The sequence below is a fragment of the Haliotis rufescens genome, unplaced genomic scaffold, assembly GCF_023055435.1.
Source record: "Haliotis rufescens isolate VD_foot unplaced genomic scaffold, xgHalRufe1.0.p SCAF_4, whole genome shotgun sequence".
Classification (NCBI taxonomy): Eukaryota; Metazoa; Mollusca; class Gastropoda; order Lepetellida; family Haliotidae; genus Haliotis; species Haliotis rufescens.
Window position 1 is genome coordinate 62,649,948 of NW_025964112.1, and position 24,002 is coordinate 62,673,949.

At 43.9% G+C, this 24,002-nt stretch overlaps 3 protein-coding genes across 4 annotated transcripts in view; 1 reads left to right on the plus strand and 2 right to left on the minus strand.

The window, feature by feature from the left end:
• Nucleotides 1-464: 464 nt before the first annotated feature.
• LOC124127131 (HSPB1-associated protein 1-like) lies at nucleotides 465-7,338 on the minus strand. Its single transcript, XM_048382501.1, has 8 exons — nucleotides 7,213-7,338; nucleotides 6,893-7,100; nucleotides 6,023-6,204; nucleotides 5,419-5,555; nucleotides 4,768-4,900; nucleotides 3,606-3,725; nucleotides 2,349-2,459; nucleotides 465-1,479 (listed from the first exon to the last, which is right to left on the minus strand). Exons 2-8 carry the CDS (start codon nucleotides 7,065-7,067, stop codon nucleotides 481-483), a joined length of 1,857 nt encoding a protein of 618 aa, XP_048238458.1. The 5' UTR covers nucleotides 7,068-7,100; nucleotides 7,213-7,338; the 3' UTR covers nucleotides 465-480.
• Nucleotides 7,339-8,573: 1,235 nt separating this feature from the next.
• Nucleotides 8,574-10,734, plus strand: LOC124127135 (26S proteasome complex subunit SEM1-like). The gene is made up of 3 exons (XM_046490588.2): nucleotides 8,574-8,711; nucleotides 9,604-9,700; nucleotides 10,273-10,734. The coding sequence occupies exons 1-3, from the start codon at nucleotides 8,633-8,635 to the stop codon at nucleotides 10,328-10,330; spliced, it is 234 nt and encodes a 77-aa protein (XP_046346544.1). The 5' UTR covers nucleotides 8,574-8,632; the 3' UTR covers nucleotides 10,331-10,734.
• Nucleotides 10,735-13,735: 3,001 nt separating this feature from the next.
• Nucleotides 13,736-24,002, minus strand: part of LOC124127129 (coiled-coil domain-containing protein 13-like) — a 36,826-nt gene continuing 26,559 nt past the window's right edge. For both annotated transcript variants that reach the window (XM_046490583.2, XM_048381776.1), the window contains exons 12-17: nucleotides 19,859-20,065; nucleotides 19,051-19,199; nucleotides 18,118-18,204; nucleotides 17,216-17,350; nucleotides 16,541-16,795; nucleotides 13,736-16,040 (exon numbers count right to left, since the gene is read on the minus strand). In XM_046490583.2, coding sequence (XP_046346539.2) covers nucleotides 15,872-16,040; nucleotides 16,541-16,795; nucleotides 17,216-17,350; nucleotides 18,118-18,204; nucleotides 19,051-19,199; nucleotides 19,859-20,065 — 1,002 coding nt within the window. In that variant the 3' untranslated portion in view covers nucleotides 13,736-15,871. The remainder of the gene's footprint in view (nucleotides 16,041-16,540; nucleotides 16,796-17,215; nucleotides 17,351-18,117; nucleotides 18,205-19,050; nucleotides 19,200-19,858; nucleotides 20,066-24,002) is intronic.

The following is a 24,002-nucleotide window of genomic DNA, read 5'->3' on the forward strand; positions in this document are numbered from 1 at the left end:
TGGATTGGAATCCCGGTTCGCCACTATTACTAAGTAATTATCTAAGTTTGTCAACACCATACCCCCGGTCGTGGAAACTTCTGAGACCTGCATCACTTTCCTCCCACATTAAGCTGACACCCTGTGATTTAACTGGAATACTGTTGAAAGTGAGTGAATATGTTTCAGATGGCTTTTAGTAATGTACATCTCTTACAGTGTGCGAATCCAGGAACATGAGGTTTGTTTGTTTGTTTGTTTGTTTGTTGTTTAACGCTGCACTTAGCAATATTCCAACTAGACGAGGGGGGTCTGTAAATAGTCGAGTTTGGACCAGACCATTCAGTGATTGACATCATGAGTATCAATCTACATAATTGGGATACAATGACATGCATCAACCAAGTCTGACCATCCGATTATTACAGGTATCCACCATATAGAAGTAATGTAGATGACTAAAAAACAAAACAAAGCACCTTGAGCAGAGTAGAACTGACTTTATTTCATCAGTGACTTATAATTTTTAGTAAGTTCTTCTTCAAATGCCTTCATCACTCTCGGATGAAGAAGACTCCTAAAGAAGATTTCTTTCATAGTTGAAAGATCCACTGTTTCATGATCCACTGTTTCATGATCCACTGATTCTGACTCTTGGGTTTCTGCTGAGTCCTGCACAGACGCACTGGTGTCAACCTCTGTCTGGTGTGTGGCAGACAAAGACGCACTGGCGTCACCCTCTGTCTGGTGTGTGGCAGACAAAGACGCACTGGTGTCACCCTCTGTCTGGTGTGTGGCACGCACAGAAGCAGTGGTGTCACCCTCTGTCTGGTGTGTGGCACGCACAGATGCACTGGTGTCACCCTCTGATTGATGTCCCATCAAAAGGCTTACAGTGTCCTCATCCCCTATCCCAACCATGTCCTGAATGTCTCCTACCTCCAAGCCACCCACACTATCTATCACCTTGGTCCTTGATTCATGCACAAGGTTGAAATACGTGTCAAAACAACTGGTCTGTAAGGCAAATATACCACATGTTGATTGAACACTGTCCTTACATTCACACAGAGGCCCTGAAGCAAGTCTAGCCTTCTTCCAGTCATCCAGGCTTCTATCATCTATATTTTCCTTATGAACAACACCAGGTATTTCATCTATACATTTCTCATTTGTTTTTTTTCTTTTAAGGTTATTCATCTCAACCTCTGACTGATTAACAGACATTTTGTGTCTCTTCAGGTCTCTAACCCTGGCCTGGTCGTGAAGGCAGGTGTCCCTGTTGTGCTGCCTCATCTTCACTATAGAGGCCCCACCAGGGATGTGCCATGGTGCATGTACCATATCAAACTGTTTTGTCTTGAAATGCTGCAGGAATTTCTGCAAATTGTCTTCAGAAGCAATCCCATTGGCTTCCAGGTTGTCAATAACAGACCTGTCTGCTTGTGAGTGGAGGCATCGTTCCACATATGTCAGGTTAACATCCATCGGCATTATTTGCTGTGAACAAAACATTCATATCACTGTATTATTACCTTCTGTCAAACCAAGACCACATGTATAGAGAGACAAGGCTCTGTAGCTCACCTGAATTGTTGTAGAAAATTTGCATCAGATCATAAAGGTGATCATAAAAAGGTTTCATGTCTAAAATTTATTCCGAATAATGTTTGTTTGTTTGTATGTTTTTTAACGCTGCACTCAGCAATATTCCAGCTATATGACAGCGGTCTGTAAGTAATCAGACAAGGACAAGACAATCCAGTGATTGACAACATGAGCATCGATCCACGCAATTGGGATCGATGACATGCATCAACCAAGTCATCGAGCCTGACCACCTGATCACGTTAGTCGCCTCTTACGACAAGCAAAGTCGTCTTTTATGGAAAACATGGGTTGCTGAAGACCTGTTCTACCCCGGATCTTCACGCGCCTCAGAATATTGTGAGCAGTTCTGAGAGAAACCATTGCTGGAATCACAAACATAATTAAACAGGTACAGCAGCTCACCTTTAGACAGAGAGTTATTGTTTTCAAAGTCGTTTTTGATAAATATAAGTAAAAAACATACACACAATGGGATATGTGACATTCAGCAGATCTTGCATTGTGATGAGAAGAACAGATTTAAAATTTCGGTGCTGACAATAAAACTGACAGATGGACAAACAATGGATGAGGACATAAACATAGGCTAACATGGACAATGTTCAATATTGAAACTGACCGCAATGTTTAAAATCAGACAAGAAATCTGACGCATTTGTTGAAGACACCATAACTGGAATCATCTTTGCAAAGTTTTAACTTCACAGGCTCCAGAGATGTGATCAAGGTTTTGTGTTACACAATGATTGTGAGCTCACCTCGCCAGGGTTAATCCAGTGTTCCAGATAGGCTCCCACGTCACTGTTGACAAGACACGAAATGGTGGCTCGGGTCACAGACTCGCTCAGGCGACTTTCATCATCATTTGGCTAGAAAAGATGAGCTCTGTGCCTCCAGTAAGAGGTTCTGAACATGTACACTTTCTGTATGCTTACAGCAATAGTATTAACTTCTCTACATTTCATGACATGTTGTCCTTAATACTTTGTTACCATGTGTTACCATGTCCACCCAGATGTTGATCAACGCATCAGCAAAGTCTGACCACCTGATCCCATGAGTCGCCTCTTATGACAAGCAAGGTTGCCTCTTATGACAAGCATGGTCGCCTATGACAAGCATGGTCGCCTCTTACGACATGCATAGTCGCCTCTTACGACAAGCATTGTCGCCTCTTCCTAAAAGCATGGTCGCCTCTTATGACAAGCATGGTCGCCTCTTACGACAAGCATAGTTGCCTCTTACGACAAGCAATGTCACCTCTTACGACAAGCATGGTCGCCTCTTATGACAAGCATAGTCACCTCTTACAACAAGCATGGTTGCCACTTACAACAAGCATGGTTGCCTCTTACGATAAGCATGGTCGCCTCTTATGACAAGCATGGTCACCTCTTACGACAAGCATGGTTGCCACTTACAACAAGCATGGTTGCCTCTTACGATAAGCATGGTCGCCTCTTATGACAAGCATGGTCACCTCTTACGACAAGCATGGTTGCCACTTACTTCAAGCATGGTTGCCTCTTACAGCAAGCATTGTCACCTCTTATGACAAGCATGGTCGCCTCTTACGACAAGCATGCTCGCCTCTTATGACAAGCATGCTCGCCTGTTACTATGACCATTATTGTCACCTCTTACAAGAAGCATGGTTGCTTCTTACCACAAGCAATGTCGCCTCTTACCACAAGCAATGTCGCCACTTACGACAATCATGGATGCCTCTTACAAGCATTGTCGCCTCTTACAACAAGTATAGTCGCCTCTTACGACTAGCATAGTCGCCACTTACTAAAAGCATGGTCGCCTCTTACGACAAGCATAGTCGCCTCTTACGACAAGCATAGTCACCACTTACTAAAAGCATGGTCGCCTCTTATGACAAGCAATGTCGCCTCTTACGACAAGCATAGTCACCACTTACTAAAAGCATGGTCGCCTCTTACGACAAGCAATGTGGCCTCTTACGACAAGCATAGTCGCCTCTTACGGCAAGCTTGTGACAAACTTACCACGTCCACCCAGGTGTTGATGCTGATGGCGGTGTGCAGACACTCCACGTAGTGCCACCAGTGGCGGGGCACATACAGCACCTGGCCTGGCTCCAGCGTCACCACCACAGCTTGGCTCTCCTGGAAGGGAGGAGAAAGTCTCGGACACTCTTTCTCTTGTTCATTGATCTGCCAATTCTAAATTTTGAAAACGTATCCAGATCCACAAACATAGGTGTAGTGTTAACTAATCCAGGATAAAAATCCAGGCCAATCTCTGATTTGAATTCATTAGCAGCCGGTCCTGGCAGCTATGACCTGCCACTCCGAGGATGGTCTCTGACTGCATTCGTCTGTTGCCAACGTTGCCACAAACACCAAATGGTGTTTCTGTGGACGTTAAATTGTCTTGCAGTTGCAACGCTCCTGCTTCAAGCATACCAATGGTTCGCAGACTCTCATTTTCGGACAGGCGTGGCATTTTGAAATGTTGAATAATTGCGTTATTTTGTTGTTTTTCTGAGTGGTTGTTGTCAGCACGATGCTAAACAATGCATATGGAATCCCGTAAACGAACATGTTTTTATACCCATTCTTGGGTAGTGAAATGCATGGGGCTTGCATAAAAGTCAATGTTTGCATGGAATGCATGCTTTTCTGTAGCAGTTGCGTGTTTGTGACTTGATTCCACACATGTACTACAATATTGAAAACCAAACTTTACTTGTTTGAAAAATACACTAAAAAATTGGTGTCACAGGAACTTTTGTTGTTCATTATATTTGGACACACAACTGTCTATTTGGTTACATACTAGTTTGAACAACTAGAAGAAAAAAAAAACCGCCCACGCACACTATAGTTTCAAAACCCTTTGTCTGAGAACCAATTCTTTTATTTTGTTTCTTACTTAAACATGGCTCAGTTTTCTCTTTCTCTGCAGACTCTCTCACCACTGAGATTCTCCAGTCACCAAAATCAGATTCAGTTACGAGTCTAACTTTGGGTTATGTCTTCATACACGTGTTGTGACCTCACATTACGTATAGCAATATCTATGATGCAGCAAACTTTTCGAATGACCCTTGTATTGTACTATGATCAACTAACTTGATCACTTCATTTAGCTGGTGTGTAACAAGAAGCACAATATTTTATGATTTGTGTGGTGGATGCTGAATACCTTGAACAGGGGATGTTTACTGAGATCAGGCTGTCCAACATTCACCTCGCTGAAGACACTAGACTCTTCATAGGGCAGACGTGTTGGATACAGAGCCTCTGTGGAGGAGGGTGGGAACAGATGCCATCTCTTTCTGGAACCAAATACAGCCCACATTAGACTCCACTCACGATCCTCAACTCACCATCCTAAACTCACCATCCACAGCTTATAACCTCAATTTCCCATCCGCAACTCATACCGACCCGTGAAGATCCTGGTTAGAATACCCTGTATTACGTACAAATCAGACACATATGATAAGTTATCTTCAGCGGACTCTATACACCAACCCAGTCAGTATCGACATCTTGATACATTCATTGAGCATCTATAAAGAATGACAGCATGGCTTTCTACCTGCCATGGATCTGTGTGGCACACCTAGCTACCATGGATCTGTGTGACACACCTACCTGCCATGGATCTGTGTGGCACACCTACCTGCCATGGATCTGTGTGGCACACCTACCTGCCATGGATCTTTGTGGCACACCTACCTGCCATGGATCTGTGTGACACACCTACCTGCCATGGATCTGTGTGGCACACCTAGCTGCCATGGATCTGTGTGGCACACCTACCTGCCATGGATCTGTGTGGCACACCTACCTGCCATGGATCTGTGCCACCAGGTTGTAGCCGTATGTGTCATAGTGGCATGGTGTAGAGGCTCCCCCACTTCCTATCCAGATGGTGCTGTCCTTTCCATCACGTCCACTCAGACCAAACACTGACCAGTCCGCGGACTGGAAGATAAATAAACAAGAATAATATTCTTCTGGGATAGGACCTGATAGTCATAAACTGGCAAAAGTAACATCATCCTTGGACAATAGGAAAAACAGTACTCCATGTAGTTTTGAAAGTGATAGGGGCTAGCAGATGCAAATGTTCTATTGTATTGCATTGCTGGGTTCGATATAAACTAGAGACATTTCTTTTAAGAAAACCACTTTTAATATTAGGCAGTTTGCAACTCTGTAGCAGATCTGTTTTGCAAACAGGTGCTAATAAAAATTAATTTCCATGCTACTATGGTATGGTATGGTATGGTATGGTATGGTATGGTATGGTATGGTATGGTATGGTATGGTTTCCTTTGCTGGACAGCATCAATACAAGTATTATGTTTGGATAATGCTTCACGCTGAACATTTCAAATTCACATTATTTTTTTAGAAACACCTTTTCTATGTGTTAGCATGTTAATTACCTTCAACAAGTCACTGCAGTCCTCAAACATGTCAGACATGTACTTGTAGTCCACATAGCAGGAGAAGTCCTCGAGTGAGACATGGCAGAGGGGGTTACCTCCCCTTGTTTTCCCAGCTGTCCAGTCAGCGAAGTCTGCCAGAGATGCCTCTATGTGAACACAGTCAGTCTCCCACACCTTTTCTAAAATGGATCATAAGTGTAATTTTGTTGAGGTACACATGTATGCACATGTCATGTGGCACTCTTTTTGTAATTGCAATTGAAATTCTCAATATAACTCAGTTATGATGTCTTCAAATGCAGCTCACATGAAACTGTAGAAGGTTCCAGCTAAAACGACATCAAATGCAAACAGCACCAGACTGGAGAAAACAACAAATAGCACCCGCGACCTGTTCATTTTATAAACATGGGTTGAAACTTCACAATGAAGTTCCAATAATATTTTAATTTGTAAAATAGATAAAACATAAATAAAAATCGAAAATAAATATTGGAAAAATGTGTCTATGTTGAATAAAGGTATGGTGAATGTAAAAGAGTGGGCTTTTTTTCAAATACATAGCAAATAGTGTATATATATATATATATATAGATAGATAGATAGATAGATAGATAGATAGATAGATAGATATCCTGTTTGTACTAGGTAATTTTGGTCCTGTTTTGATGTGCTTTAGCCTTAGCCCTCTCTAGATATATGATGCCATTTTTGGCTATAAATAGTAGTAGCTATTTTTTCTCAAAAATTGGCAGACTTGGCCAGGCAGCTGCATGTTGACACAGAAGCATGTGTCATTCTATACTGATACCATAATGCATATGAAATTAAAAGTACAAACAGATACAAAGGCCATGATCTCAACACCTGTGCTTTTCCTAGGTGCAACTTTGCACCTGTAGGTCTTTCCCTGCAGCACCTGGGCGAGATGAGATGGCGTCCAGTGAAGGGAGGACCAATGGTTTATCAGTCCAGAGAATACAACTGGACATGATGCTCGCCTCAGGACGTCAGCATAAGACTGCTCTTCCTCACAGGCCATGGCGATGGCAAGTTTTCTATCATGAACTTTATTCTGCAAGAACAAATGACAATACACAGTGACCCGTTGGTAACCGTAAACACACCGGCAGTGTGTAAATGAGACGACGTGAAAATGATGCGTAATTATAAGTTTGTGTTTTTACCTCATCAAACTTTGACAAACACTGGCTGACACAATGTTTTTAAACCAATAACCAGCTGTAAACATTCCGCTCATTGAACACAGCTCGACGAAACAACAAAGGGAGATAACTTGAAAGGACTCTCCGCTTTCGGAGAGAATGTATTGCATCTAAATCCGGATTAATGTACCGAGACCAAACCAACAATATGCAACTTCCCGACAAAATTGGGTTTTCTGATGAATGTAGCACTAAATATGATTTCATTTACAATTATTATCGGAGCAAAGTGTTGAAACATATTCCAGACAATCGTAGGGTCAGTAAAATCCTTATGAAACCGTAGGCAAGTAAAGATACTTATCATTTGAAATCAACGAAATAAAGCAGTTTGAGCATTAAACCAGAGACCATCTATTATATGGTCTCTGATTAAACTAAATATGCATGTACTTTGTTTATTAGATAAACACTACCTGAACATGGTATCCAGGAGAATGCTGATTCCTTCTAACATAACGAAACAGAAATTAGAATGATGCACACAACTTATTTTTTTGCGAAGACTAAATTATATTAAACGATGGAAATCGAAATCATGTTGAGGACCACCCTCAGATTAATTTTGTTGAATTGCAAATAACGTGATAATATTTTATTATGCCAATAAAAGCCATATTTTTGTTCCGGTGCAATTCACACATATGGTTTCCAGGCCCATTCGTTACTGGTGATTTGTGAGTGAGTTGGGTTTTATGCCGCTTTGAACAGTACTTGAGTCATACATAAAGCACTACGTGGTGATCTCCATTTAGCATTCAGCACTATAAATTTTGAAAAAAAACCATCGCAATAACCTGTGACTTTTTTATTTTTGAAATTATATTCTATATGATCAAAGACGTATATACAATGTAAATATCGTCGGGTCATAGGTTTTCGGACATCATACGTTTTCGGATGGCCATGTTTATCGCGATTACCGGCGCTATAACAAGGGTTGAACCGTCACACAAACGTTGTAAATATATTATAATCATATGATGACCTATTTGAAAGATAAAGACGTCTTTAAGTGAGTAAGATGTTTTACAGTTGTTCTTGTGATTAACGAGAAAATTACAAGTGTTTCTTAAACGTCCGAAAAGCCATAACACGGGATATGTCTTTGATATGATTCACCGGTGAAACAATGCATTGTAACCTGCAGCAAAGATTGGTCCCCACGTGAGGTTTGGCGCTGAATTATGAATTGGATATAGGAATTGTGATTTTACTTCATTGTCTTTCTGCCTCTGTAAAACTATGTAAAGAAATCAATCATCGACAGTTTGTCTTTGTGCAGACGCGGGTTTTGTAGTTGGATATAACGAGCGCTTCAAGCATTTGCATCGTTCCTATTCGGAATTGTCCGTCTTTTAAGCTAGAAATTCATTTCATCATGGCGGCCGAACCACAAAAGAAGCCTGATTTAGGTCTTTTGGAAGAAGACGACGAATTTGAGGAGTTTCCAGCTGAAGGTGATTACCAGGACAAAAGTTCACACAACGACAATATATCTATATACTTTTGGCCCTGGCTATCAGGTTATAATACACAAAAGTTACCCGTAATCACCATGTGGCGACAGACTATGACGTTACTCATTCAATTTCATATTGTCTGGGCCTATCTGTTTATTGCAATTGAGGAGCTGAAAGCTATGTTTACATGGTTTCATTAAATACTTCAACAAAAGGGAATGCCATGTAAATGACTTCGATATTTGTAATGAAATGTTAATTCAGGGGTAATTTTAGAAACAAATATTAGGTCTGTCCTGTTGACGGAACAGATGAATCTGAATGGAATGTTGAATGGCCCTCCTAACATTCGCTAGCCAACAGACATGACATGGCCATAAACATGAGACATGAATACTTCCAGGATCAATGTTGAATATAGCTGCAGTTACATTCCCTCAATATGCTCATCCCTTCATCGTCTGTTAAATATCATTTATTTTCTCAATCATGTAAATGTCAGTACGAGGGGCCTAATGATGCCTCATTAGAAATTTCTGCCAATCTGCACTGTAGGGTTTACAGAACACTTCCACGTCTCAAATTGACTACAAAGCATGAAATACAATATTTTTTTTAATCTACATACCAGTCTCTTCCATGAATCACTTACCTCCAAATAACAAAAACAATCTGTGCTGAAAAGCATATGCTGTGAAAGTTGGGTGCTTGATAAAGTGAACGCTGGCAGAAATGGGCCTATTCTTCATCATAAGATATTGTAATATAAAATGTATGCTACCTAATCATGCTAATCAAATACTATAACTATTAAAATATAAGTACCAGTTTCATTGATGATTGATCAGTCAGTATCAAATTATTGATTATTAATGGTAATAACTTGCAGACTGGGATGCTGTGGATGAAGACCCAGAAGATGTGAAAGTGTGGGAAGACAACTGGGATGATGACAACATTGAGGATGATTTCTCAAAACAACTCAGGTACTTCTCCATTCCTTTATCCACCAGTCATCACATGCAGTCCACTTTTGTGAATATATCCTCTAATTATTGTCAGGTGTTGTCTGTATGTGTGGAGAAGCCTTAGACCATGTTTAGTCCTTGCCAAACTGCCCAATAGTTAGGTATCATAAGGACTCGTAGAGGTATGCCATTTTTAAGTGTTTAGCTATATGTTTATCATTATAAGGACTAGTGAACTAAAAATGTTAGTTTCTACTGCTGAAGATATCAAAGAATTTAAAAGAAATCAGTGTTGCATACAAAAGTTAGAGTTACTTCCCTTCATCCACCGACAATAATGGATCGCCGATGACAGTACGAGAAAAATAAAATACAATTCGTGTCTTGATTCAGTTGAAATAATGCAAACAATTACTTGAGAATCTACCAGTAAACTGAATACGTAAGTAGTCATTAAATTATCTGCCAGGCAGTTGACAGGTGGAGGAAAACTTCACGCAGCCTGATAGATAAGTTATCAGCCGCGGGCAGGCAGTTATTTTAGACACTGTTATAACTATTTTGTTACTGAATTATTATGTTTGTTCCAGGGCTGAACTAGAGAAGAAAGGCAAAAACCCTGATGGCAGTGAACCAATGAAGACCTAGCTGTGTGTGAAGACCGTCACCCTCATTTTGTAGACTTTCATCCCTCATGTGTTATATAACATCAGCCTGAATCACAGCATATGCAGGACAATGTTCCAAAATCTCAACTGTACAAGTCAGCATGTGATAGAGGATATATCAAGGAGCCTATTGTGTTATAAAATTTGAGTTTGGGAAAGAAAGGTTTATATTGTGGAAAATGAATTGCTTACCAAAACTGTTTTCACTTTTTGGATTCTTATGTGTAGACAGTTCTTATGTCTTTGAAAGACATGAAGATCATACTTTCTGCAACGTTACCTGTTGCCACCATTCATGTAGCAGAAACGTTTGACAATGTAACGAGTGTCATGTGGACCAGATATCAAACAGTAATGTTATGTTAATAAAATGTACAAAACATATTCTTTGGCATTTGAGTTTTACATGAAATGTTTAGATTCTGCATCAAATATTTACCTGTTTTTGTTTGTTCATTTTTTTTTCTTGTTGAACGCCACACTGAGCAATATTCTATCTATATGACAGCGGTCTGAAAATAATCAAGTGATTGACATCATGAGCATCAAAACACGCAATTGGGATACAATCAGATGCATCAGCCATGTCAGCGAGGTTGACCACCCGATCACGTTAGTCGCCTCTTACAATAAGCATAGGAAGACCAATTCTAACCTGGATCTTCATTGGTTTACTAACATGTACTAACTTAACGAAGATACATGTATATATATGACTTCTTGGTTCCAACATGAATCTGAAATTCTTGAGAAAATTAAAAATATCATAGTATTGATATGTATTTCAATGTTGGGACTAGTATCCATCTGTTGGTGTATTAAGAAGTTGTTGAAATATGGCTACATTCTTGTAACTAAACACTTGCATTGTTTGTGTTCTTATTTCTTGGAAACATTAATATCAAATTACAGAAGAAAAGTGTCTTTAACTCCTTTTTGAACACAGTATCATCCAGATTAACAGGTTTCACCTAACCTAGATGACAGGATTACATTACACGAAGTGTAAACTGCTTTCATTCATATCTGTATTTTAGAAGAACCGGACGACCGTCTCAGTAGATCATTGTCTCTATGCTTGCTTAGTCATCGATATTGTCAACTGTCACCGAAGAAGGCCAAAATGTACTTAATTCCTCTGATCCAAATTTTGAGGTTTTCCCCGATAGCTTCAGCATGAAGGTTTATTGATAAGTTCTAAGCCGCACATAACTATGAACTATTTTGTGGTGGACCTTATAAGTTGTAGCAGTAACACAAGGGGTACATGTGGTTTTATGTGTCCCGCTTTAGGTTTATATTGCTAGTTCAATAGGCATTTCCCAAAAGAGAATACCTTCCATTATCACAGTGACTTTTGTAATGAAGAAAGTATCAGCTCGTTGGGTTCCAAAGCTTCTGCCAGGTGATCATTGACGAACCAGGCTGTACGTATCTTCTGATAATCTAGCTCTGCGTTATGCTGATCCAGAAAGGTTTTTGCAGCGATGTGTGAGTGGATGAAACATGGGTTCACCACTTCCAGCCTGAGCCAAATCAACAGTCAAAACTGTGGAAGCATTTGACATTACAACCATGTTCTGGGATGCTGAGGGTGTCATCATGGCGGACTTTCTTCTATCAGGCCAGGCAATAAACGGTACATATTATCCCGCACCTTTGACAGTTTGAGGCCATTATGGATAAAATAAGACTAAGAGACGTTGGAAGCTGAGAAAAGGTGTGCTCTTCCACCAGGATCATGAACCGGTGCACAAATCACTCATTGCCATGGCTACAATACACCAGTGTGACCTTGAACTCCATCAGCAACCACCTTATTCTACTGATCTGGCTCCCTCAAGCTTTCAATGCAAGGCCTGTTGTGGGGACTCGTCATTGTCAAGTGGGCTGATAACATAGAACATTGGGCTTGAGTCTCAACAGAAATATAATAAGGATTAGTCCACATGGTAACTTACATAACTGTAATGAAGGCTGTAATATCAAACCCTTGCACTGTGATGTGTGTGTGGTAGAAATATTCCAGCTATATGATATCAGCCTGTAAATGATATAGTCTGGACCAGACAATTCAGTGATTAACATTACAATCCACAATGTCGGGGTATGTTGCCAGGCAATCAACCAAGTCACTGAGCCGGACCACCATGATACTGTGAGCAATGATTCACACTGTCAGCAAGATCCATTAAGGCACCTCTAATGACCAGCATGGGTTTTCAGGACCAAGTCTAACCCGGAACATCACTGAAAGCGGCCACTAAAAAACTGCTCCACAACTTTCAGTCCTGTTTAAGTGAGTCAGTGTTGTATAATGCTGCAGTGTGAATCAGTGTTGTGTTATGCTGCAGTGAGTGTTGTGTTATGCTGCAGTGTGAGTCAGTGTTGTGTAATGCTGCAGTGTGAATCAGTGTTGTGTAATGCTGCAGTGAGTGTTGTGTTATGCTGCAGTGTGAATCAGTGTTGTGTTATGCTGCAGTAAGTGTTGTTATGCTGCAGTGTGAGTCAGTGTTGTGTAATGCTGCAGTGTGAGTCAGTGTTGTGTTATGCTGCAGTGTGAGTCAGTGTTGTGTTATTCTGGAGTGTGTGTCAGTGTTGTGTAATGTCGCAGTGTGAGTCAGTGTTGTTATGCTGCAGTGTGAGTCAGTGTTGTGTAATGCCGCAGTGTGAGTCAGTGTTGTGTTATGCTGCAGTGTGAGTCAGTGTTGTGTAATGCTGCAGTGTGAGTCAGTGTTGTGTAATGCCGCAGTGTGAGTCAGTGTTGTTATGCTGCAGTGTGAGTCAGTGTTGTGTAATGCTGCAGTGTGAGTCAGTGTTGTGTAATGCCGCAGTGTGAGTCAGTGTTGTGTTATGCTGCAGTGTGAGTCAGTGTTGTGTAATGCTGCAGTGTGAGTCAGTGTTGTGTAATGCTGCAGTGTGAGTCAGTGTTGTGTAATGCTGCAGTGTGAGTCCATGTTGTGTTATGCTGCAGTGTAAGTGAATGTTGTTTTATGCTGCAGTGTGAGTCAGTGTTATGTTATGTCACAGTGTGAGTCAATGCATAATGCTGCAGTCATTGCAATTTCTTTGCATCCTGAAGATATACAATTTTTGTACCAGTGGTTGATACACTGAGCATCAATCCTTACCAACAGGGTACAATGCCACCGTGAAGCATGCCACACATTGCCAACATAAGTACAGTGTACAGGGTTCCTATTCTGCCCCCGGATTTGAACATTCCTCGAATGTACAGCAGGTACAGCTGAAGGTACATATGCTTATCAACGGGGCAATCGGGTAGCCTAGTGGTTGTAGCGTTTGCTCGTCACACCGAAGACCCGGGTTCGATTCCTCACATGGTACAATGTGTGAAGCCCATTTTCAGGGACTTTCCCCCGCAATGATATTGCTGGAATATTGCTAAAAACGGCATAAATCCATAGTCACTCAATAATCAATACAAAGCTAGCAGGAAAACTTTGGAATCAAGTTTATTTGTGCATTTTATTTTTCTTCATTTTGTGTTTTCTGAAAAACAACACTTTCAACAACTGTACATGCATATCATTATGAATATTAAACATTTTTCACATAAATTATATTTGTGATGAAAACAAAGGTGAGAGATGTGTTTCAGCAATGATGTGAATGCAAACAGCTGTGAACAATGCCTGAACAGAAACTACACATGTACCTCATTGGAACATCAATGATTATGGAATGAGTGATCAACATCTTGGGCTATTCAGGTTATTGGTGGGAAGCTGTACAGCAGGATGATTAACCTGCACCCATGATGGACGTACTGCTGGTGTGACTGAATAAATAAATTGCAAGTGATGCCCTGGCATTTGATTGGCTAACCAACCAGTCTCTTTTTATTTCGTCTCGATAAACCCCCAAAGAAATTAGGCCACACTCTTTAACATACTACTGTTTCCTAATTGGCTGATAACAGAATGGGCAGGGCCTGTGTTGCAACATTGCGATGAATGTCACCGATTCAAATTGTTGCCTATAGTTTTCTTGGCATATAATTGACTAAATAAGCAGTCTATTATTGTTGACATATTAATTTATAAGAATTGACTTTAATATGTTTGTGCATTTATACCTCCATAAATGCAAATATACTGAAGTCACTTCTTATATGTCAGCACCTATGTCTGTGTATATATATAGTGGCAGGACAAGGACCTTGTCCACAGAGCAGGGTTGTAAATCATACCAACATTGACTGTCATACATTCACCACCTAGGTCACGAGTGGCCAAGTAGTCTATGGCACTACAATTCACTGTGCAGAGTTGTGTCCCCTAGTCATACCAGGATCCACTGATTATTAAATCGAAATCGAAATGTCCTGATCCTTGGTTTGTCAGCATGGTGCCCATACTTGTGGGCTTTACTAAACATCTATTTCCTCCATCACTTTCCCCACACTATGCTGTCATGCCTTGATGTAAGTAAATACCCCCAAACTGAGTGTCCTTCAAGCAGGAATGTTCCTACTGTTAAACACAACAGGGAGATTTCATACCCCAAAACAGTGGAATGGCTTATCAAACTCTCATGTCAGCAATGAGAAATGGAGAATACTTATGCATAATATATGCAATCATAGGACGGAATATGATGATTAACTCTAGAGTACATGAACGATGAGGAAACAACTCAGTTTACCTTATGTATTTCCACATGTTAATGCCCTCATTCATATCACTAACAATTCTATCAATGTCAGTTCTCTAAACAATAATTTGTAGATTATAAGGTTAATTTCATGTAGAGGCATTAAAAAAGGCAAGAAGAATATCAAAACAAAATTCTTTTCCACAGAAACAATAGCTGATATTCAGATCCAAAACAGGACAAGTTGCTACATATGAACAAAAAAGGACGGAATATTTTAAGAAAAGTTTGAGCAAGACGATATCATTTCCATGTTTACAGATCTACATATATAACAGAGAGTACATTCAACTCAATAATAACGTCTCACAAAACACATCTTGTGATCAACAAAAACCAGATATTGGCCTAGAGCGGCTCTATAGCATCAGCAGGGTGGTCAGGGGCTTGGGACGGGCATAAATCCACCACTTTAATGTGATGCTCCGAGCTTGGAGAACATGTCATGAGTTTACAGGTGTTTGTCACAAGGCGTCCACACACAGTAACATCTGGGCTGATGGTCTCGTATCTCCTTACAGTGACATCTTGTGATTCTGGATCAATGTTCCCAGGATTAACAAATTTCCTGAGTATGAATTAATATCCAATTTATGCAAGATGTATGTTGATGTTCTCCACAGAAATCGTGCAGAAGGTGGGTTTTCCTGACGGTGTATCACTGTTTGATCAAAATGTGACACAACTCAGAAATTGTGAAAACTGCACATCATATTACAATAAGTCTTCCTTCTTCTACCAGACACACTTCAGAATACACCCACTAGACTTATATAGGAGAATGAGTGAATGGACACATTGTGACTAATGTTTGAGATGGTGTCAGAGCGTGTGTAGCTGATGATCAAGATGATGTGTTAGCATTGTGTTTGAACTGTCGGAGAGCCTGGAGAAAGACTTTCTTGGTTTCATCCATCGTGTCGCTGTAGAGCTTTAGGTCCTCTTGCTTGGCTTTCAGGGTGCTCTGTAGCGCTGCCTTGAGAGCCTCGTTCTCATCGCGCTGGATGTCAAGACTGGAACCAAACAACATTGCTTACATTATACCAGACTACAACACAATTAAATGTATCAACTGAAATAAATAAGTGGAACCAATTTAATCCCGATCATTCTATTTATTCTTGAATCTCGACTCATGTAAGTGAGCTTTGCTTAACTGTGACTGAACAGTTTTTCAGTTATATGGTGTGTCAGCTTGATGTTGGAGGAAAACCCGAAATAATACAGGTTTTAGACGTATACCTCTTTGGTAAAACCCACAAGCACAGGTATGGTGCTGACAAACCAAGAAACATAAACTGGGATTTGAACCTACGATCCAGTTTCTAGCACACTTTGGGTACACAACTCTGCAAAGCAAATTCCTGAGTCTTAGTCGACTGGGCCACCTGTGTCCCCTAAATTTGTGTGAATCATGTGAACCAGTGTCAACAGTTCATTGCACAATATCTAAGAGATTGTATACTTAAGAGTATTTTCTATTTTGATACAGTAAACTGGAACATATACTCACCTGGTGATGAGTTCCTCAAGCTCTGTTTGGTCCAACTTGTCCATGCTGTCGAGGTGGGTGACGGACTCCCTGGCGGTCGAGGCTGATGTCTTGGCTGTCTGCAGTCTGCCTGTCTTCACATTAGCACTAGTCCTAGACGATAGAGCAGGATCGAGCTTGGCTTTCCCAAGCTTTTTCTCCAACACAACATTTTTTTTCCTTTCTTGGATTAGCTCTGATTGCATGTCATTCAATTTGCTTGATGTTGCATCAATCCTGAAGACAAACAGTCAAATATGTCAAAACATTTATTGAACATGTCTTGTCCACAAATTCCCACTTTTGATAATGAATCAAATATGTATTGTATACTTAAGTACATGTATCAAAGATTAGCAACTTGTCCACCTGTTTACATTAGTAATAAAAATCCTTAACCCTTTATCAAGTTTCAGTACTTAAAACTTACATATCTTAGAAGTTTTGAAAATGTCACAATAATAAGTAGAAATGTTCACAATCATGTGAAGATAACATACTTTCTAAAATATTGGAATGAAAGAAGAATATTCAAAAGCATTAAACTTAAACAACGTTGTCAAATGTAAATTGGTGATCTGTCATGTTCATACCACATTAAAACTTGTATTACAGAAAGAACTGACAAACGCTGCAGCATTGCAGTTAAACAGTCACCTCTTTTGAAGAACATGCACCAGCTCGGCGAGCTTCTCCCGCTCGACGTCGGACACCTGCATCATGGTGAGATACTCTTGACACTGGTACTGCAGGTCAGCCATCCCGACCCCGCTGTTGTTGCCGCTCACATTGCTGCCAACACAACCAAACTTAGGCAACCATTTATTGTTTGTTTGTTGTTTAACATCATGCTCAGCAAAACTAAAACAAAATCATGGCGGCCTTTAACCAGTGGAGTCTGGACCAGGCAATCCAGTGATTAGCATTATGAGCAATGATCCATGCAATCAACCATGGCACCAAGCCTTACCACCTGATCCATTTTGTCGTCTCTTCAGACCTTTGGCAATGAAGACATGGAAGATTAACTGCAGCCTCTACATCACCTCAGATCAGGGTCAGATATTCAGAAAGTAGAATTAAGGAACACGATAATTTGATTAAATCTGATTATTCTCCAGTCATATTTTTAGGAAATATGAGATAGTATTTAAGGTGTGCATGCATTAATTGGGATTCACTGAATGCACACATGAGGAATTAAGGCCATTTATTCTGCTTGTGAGGTAACAAAATAGCATTTACACATTTGTTTTTTTGTTTTTAACACTGCACTCAGCAATGTTCCAGCTATATGACAGCGGTCTGTCTGGACAATGTAGTGATTGACATCATGAGCATCAATCTACGTAATTGGAATCGATGACATGCATCAACTAAGTCAGCAAGGCTGACCCCTGGATCCTGTTAGTAGCCTTTTACGGCAAGCGTGGGTTGCTGAATTCTAATCTGGATCTTATAATAATATTAGTAAATGGTCTGTTGGTATTAACTGAAAACAAATCATACCATCAACATGAAAATGTGTCAACACAAACTCAATACACTATGGTACTCACCTGGCTGATGCCGGTCTGGCAGAGACCCGAGACAGAGCTCTTGCACTCTCTACAACCCTGTTACTAGTTGGTGGCCGTTCACTGAGTCTGAAATCACATAACCGGTATTCAATCTGCATGATCTCGGGCTTGAGACATAGTATCAAGCAGGTAGAGTACTAGGGCTGGGACAGGTAACTTTGGTACCCTGATCTGATGGATCATGAGTAGGATCCAGGTACCCTTAGGACTACCTGGACCCTTGGTTAGTAACATGAGATAATGAATAAAGGCTGTGACAATAAAAAATTCTACCATGAATTTGGAATTTACTCGATTCTTATTGCTTTCAAATTTGGTCAAATTGGTTTCAAATTAAACATTTGAAACCTCACGCTGCGCGTTCGGTTCCAAATTCAATGTAGCGGGGTTAAATTTACAGGTAACCTAGCTCTTCATTGAAAACACAGTATGTTTATCTGCTAATTATTCATGGTTACACCTGTCTCTACACATCCATATTTTCTCCCCAAAAAATGTGTGTATTATACACCCCAAAATATGGTATATATTTATGATGTGAATGTGAATAATGTAGTCGACGAATGTAATTGTGAAGGTCGGTTTACAGCAGGTACCTGGGTCAGGTTGGGTAATGGGGGATTGGTTACCCAGATAGTAAATCTGGACCCAGCCCAGACCTAACTCCTACCACAGATTAGTATAGACAGCTAAGAGTTGTCTTCCTTTGTGGCCTCCCATGCAAATACTCTCCCTACCCAACAGTCTGTAGCTATGGAATATGGAAACAAGAATATCCCTCATGGACAACAGCTCCTTTAATGGTTCAAACATTTCAGGTGTGGGTGAAAGACAGGACTAGTAGTGTATATATACAGCCAGTTTATGTTATGTCTGTGAGTGATGATTAAAAGAAGCTGGGCTTGTCCTTACCTTGATTCTGGTGGCGTGACAGTGGTGAGGACGATAGTATCTCCTCCATCCGACGCTACTGTTCCAGGGCGGCTGCTGATGGGCCCCGAGGGTGGGCGTGGCTCCTGGAACATGGCCGACACACTCTCCATCTGGGCTCGCTGGATGTGCTGCAGGGACACAGGAAATACTTCCATACATTTGAAGTACAACAAACTTTCCTTCTACTTCCTATCAATCTTTCTGTAGCAAACACAGACACGGAGCTCCAGAATAAAAACAAGTTGCTAAAGTAGCATCTATAATATCCACATATCGGTCGATTTCAAGTCAAGTCAAACAATTTAATGGTCCTAGCAATCACAGCTGCCTCCAGGGCTCCGGATAAGCCATTGCATATTTATTCACATGTTATCATTCACATCTAAACCAATGAGTAGACATTTTAAAAACAATTTTGCTTAAAATGCTGTTTCAGGTAACTTCTAACTTTCTGTTCATGTGCTGCTCCAAGTGACTCACCTGTTGCCTAATCTCATAACAGCGATACATGTCTCAGATATAATAAAAGAGACAGCCCTCTTGTGTATCATTCACTGCAGTAGATAAAGATTTGTCAAGATATTCACATTTACAAGCTGAAAGACAAGATTGGGTAATTATGCACAGCGCTGTTATACTATTGGGCTTTAACATTTTTCATGCAAATTTGTATGCAAATTAATTCGGCTATATCATAGGTAATCAGCACCAGCAGAGGCAATGATCCATGACAGCACCATTACAACAACAACTATCATAGCAATCTGATTGAGTTTACATTGCTCACATTGAGTTTCATCTGATGGATCTCATTCTCCAAGACCTTGACCTTCTGCTCCTTCTCAGCCACGATGGCCTTGAGCTGCTCTACGATGTTGTTGTCCTGCTGCACCTTGACGCTCATGTCCTTCATCTTCTCCTGGTGCCGTTCCATGTTGCTCTGCTGGTGCTGGTTCGACGTCTCCAGCATCTGCTTCAACTGCTGCAGCTGCCTCTGTCGGGGTACAAGGGCAGGTGTATCACCATGTGGAGTGAGTGAGTGAGTAAGGTTTTACGCCGCTTTTAGCAATATTCCAGCAATATCACGGCGGGGGACACCAGAAATGGGCTTCACACATTGTACCCATGTCGGGAACTGAACCCGGGTCTTCAGCGTGACGAGCGAACGCTTTAACCACTAGGCTACCCGACCGCCCCATCACCATGTGGAGGATGGGAATGGAAAGCTATATGTCACCTCCCACCCTGTCCATATGCACCATCACCTCCCATCCTGTCCTCCCTCACCATTGTCTCCCACCCTGTCCACCCTCACATCACCTCCCACCCTGTCCATACCCACCATCACCTCCCACCCTATCAACCCTCACATCACCTCCCACCCTGTCCACACGCACCACCACCTCCCACCCTGTCCACCCTCACATCACCACCCATCCTGTCCTCCCTCACATCACTTCCCACCCTGTCCACTCTCACCACCACCTCCCACCCTGTCCACCCTCACATCCCCACCCACCCTGTCCTCCCTCACATCACCTCCCACCCTGTCCTCCCTCACATCACCTCCCACCCTGTCCTCCCTCACATCACCTCCCACCCTGTCCGCACTCACCATCACCTCCCACCCTGTCCACCCTCACCCTCACTTCCAAACCCTGTCCCCACTCACCATCACCTCCCACCCTGTCCACCCTCACCTCCACCCTGTCCACCCTCACCTCCACCCTGTCCACCCTCACCTCCCGCCCTGTCCACCCTCATCCTCACCTCCACCCTGTCCACCCTCACCTCCACCCTGTCCACCCTGTCCACTCTCATCCTCACCTCCCACCCTGTCCACCCTCACCTCCCGCCCTGTCCACTCTCATCCTCACCTCCCACCCTGTCCAACCTCACCATCATCTCCCACCCTGTCCACCCTCACCATCATCTCCCACCCTGTCCACCCTCACCTCCCACCCTGTCCACCCTCACCCTCACCTCCCACCCTGTCCACCCTCACAATCATCTCCCACCCTGTCCACCCTCACCTCCCACCCTGTCCACCCTCACCCTCACATCCCACCCTGTCCACACGCACCACCACCTCCCACCCTGTCCACACGCACCACCACCTCCCACCCTGTCCACACACACCATCATCTCCCACCCTGTCCACCCTCACCATCACCTCCCACCCTGTCCACTCTCACCATCACCTCCCACCCTGTCCACCCTCACCCTCACCTCCACCCTGTCCACCCTCACCTCCACCCTGTCCACCCTCACCTCCCGCCCTGTCCACCCTCATCCTCACCTCCACCCTGTCCACCCTCACCTCCACCCTGTCCACCCTGTCCACTCTCATCCTCACCTCCCACCCTGTCCACCCTCACCTCCCGCCCTGTCCACTCTCATCCTCACCTCCCACCCTGTCCAACCTCACCATCATCTCCCACCCTGTCCACCCTCACCATCATCTCCCACCCTGTCCACCCTCACCTCCCACCCTGTCCACCCTCACCCTCACCTCCCACCCTGTCCACCCTCACAATCATCTCCCACCCTGTCCACCCTCACCTCCCACCCTGTCCACCCTCACCCTCACATCCCACCCTGTCCACACGCACCACCACCTCCCACCCTGTCCACACGCACCACCACCTCCCACCCTGTCCACACACACCATCATCTCCCACCCTGTCCACCCTCACCATCACCTCCCACCCTGTCCACTCTCACCATCACCTCCCACCCTGTCCACCCTCACCCTCACATCCCACCCTGTCCACACGCACCACCACCTCCCACCCTGTCCACACGCACCACCACCTCCCACCCTGTCCACCCTAACCATCATCTCCCACCCTGTCCACACGCACCACCACCTCCCACCCTGTCCACCCTAACCATCATCTCCCACCCTGTCCACCCTAACCATCATCTCCCACCCTGTCCACACGCACCACCACCTCCCACCCTGTCCACCCTAACCATCATCTCCCACCCTGTCCACCCTAACCATCATCTCCCACCCTGTCCACTCTCACCATCACCTCCCACACTGTCCTCCCTCACCCTCACATCCCACCTTGTCCACCCTCACATCGTCTCCCACCCTGTCCACACGCACCATCACATCCCACCCTGTCCACCTCACCATCATCTCCCACCGTGTCCACCTCACCATTGTCTCCCACCCTGTCCACCTCACCATTGTCTCCCACCCTGTTCACCTCAACATCGTCTCCCACCCTGTCCACCTCACCATCATCTCCCACCCTGTCCACCCTCACATCGTCTCCCACCCTGTCCACCTCACCATTGTCTCCCACCCTGTTCACCTCAACATCGTCTCCCACCCTGTCCACCTCACCATCATCTCCCACCCTGTCCACCCTCACATCGTCTCCCACCCTGTCCACCTCACCATTGTCTCCCACCCTGTTCACCTCAACATCGTCTCCCACCCTGTCCACCTCACCATCATCTCCCACCCTGTCCACCCTCACATCGTCTCCCACCCTGTCCATATGCACCATTGTCTCCCACCCTGTCCACTCTCACCCTCACATCCCACCCTGTCCACCTCACCATCATCTCCCACCCTGTCCACCTCACCATTGTCTCCCACCCTGTCCACACGCACCATCACATCCCACCCTGTCCACCTCACCATCATCTCCCACCCTGTCCACACTCACCATCATCTCCCACCCTGTCCACCTCACCATCATCTCCCACCCTGTCCACCCTCACATCGTCTCCCACCCTGTCCACCTTAACATCGTCTCCCACCCTGTCCACACGCACCATCACATCCCACCCTGTCCACCTCACCATCATCTCCCACCCTGTCCACCTCACCATTGTCTCCCACCCTGTCCACCTCACCATTGTCTCCCACCCTGTCCACCCTCACATTGTCTCCCACCCTGTCCACCTCACCATCATCTCCCACCCTGTCCACCTCACCATCATCTCCCACCCTGTCCACCTCACCATCATCTCCCACCCTGTCCACACGCACCACCACCTCCCACCCTGTCCACCCTCACTATCATCTCCCACCCTGTCCACCCTCACCATCATCTCCCACCCTGTCCACCCTCACCATCATCTCCCACCCTGTCCACCCTAACCATCATCTCCCACCCTGTCCACCCTCACCATCATCTCCCACCCTGTCCATCTTACCATTGTCTCCCACCCTGTCCACCCTCACCATTGTCTCCCACCCTGTCCACCCTCACATCACCTCCCACCCTGTCCACCCTCACCATCATCTCCCACCCTGTCCATCTTACCATTGTCTCCCACCCTGTCCACCCTCACCATTGTCTCCCACCCTGTCCACCCTCACCATCACCTCCCACCCTGTCCACACGCACCACCACCTCCCACCCTGTCCACCCTCACTATCATCTCCCACCCTGTCCACCCTCACCATCACCTCCCACCCTGTCCACCCTCACCATCATCTCCCACCCTGTCCACCCTCACCATCATCTCCCACCCTGTCAACCCTCACCTCCCACCCTGTCCACACGCACCACCACCTCCCACCCTGTCCACACGCACCACCACCTCCCACCACGTCCACACGCACCACCACCTCCCACCCTGTCCACCCTCACCATCATCTCCCACCCTGTCCACCCTAACCATCATCTCCCACCCTGTCCACCCTCACCATCATCTCCCACCCTGTCCATCTTACCATTGTCTCCCACCCTGTCCACCCTCACCATTGTCTCCCACCCTGTCCACCCTCACATCACCTCCCACCCTGTCCATCCTCACCATCATCTCCCACCCTGTCCATCTTACCATTGTCTCCCACCCTGTCCACCCTCACCATTGTCTCCCACCCTGTCCACCCTCACATCACCTCCCACCCTGTCCTCCCTCACCATCATCTCCCACCATGTCTACCCTCACCATTGTCT

Excerpts from the sequence above, each read along its gene's own strand:
- LOC124127131 (XM_048382501.1), bottom strand. The coding sequence starts at position 7,067 with ATGGCCTGTGAGGAAGAGCAGTCTTATGCTGACGTCCTGAGGCGAGCA. Across the intron at positions 5,556-6,022 it reads ACTGCAGTGACTTGTTGAAG|TCCGCGGACTGGTCAGTGTT; the intron begins GTAATTAACATG and ends TTTATCTTCCAG. Across the intron at positions 1,480-2,348 it reads ACTGGATTAACCCTGGCGAG|CAAATAATGCCGATGGATGT; the intron begins GTGAGCTCACAA and ends TTTTGTTCACAG.
- LOC124127135 (XM_046490588.2), top strand. The coding sequence starts at position 8,633 with ATGGCGGCCGAACCACAAAAGAAGCCTGATTTAGGTCTTTTGGAAGAA. Across the intron at positions 8,712-9,603 it reads TGAGGAGTTTCCAGCTGAAG|ACTGGGATGCTGTGGATGAA; the intron begins GTGATTACCAGG and ends AATAACTTGCAG. Across the intron at positions 9,701-10,272 it reads GATTTCTCAAAACAACTCAG|GGCTGAACTAGAGAAGAAAG; the intron begins GTACTTCTCCAT and ends TGTTTGTTCCAG.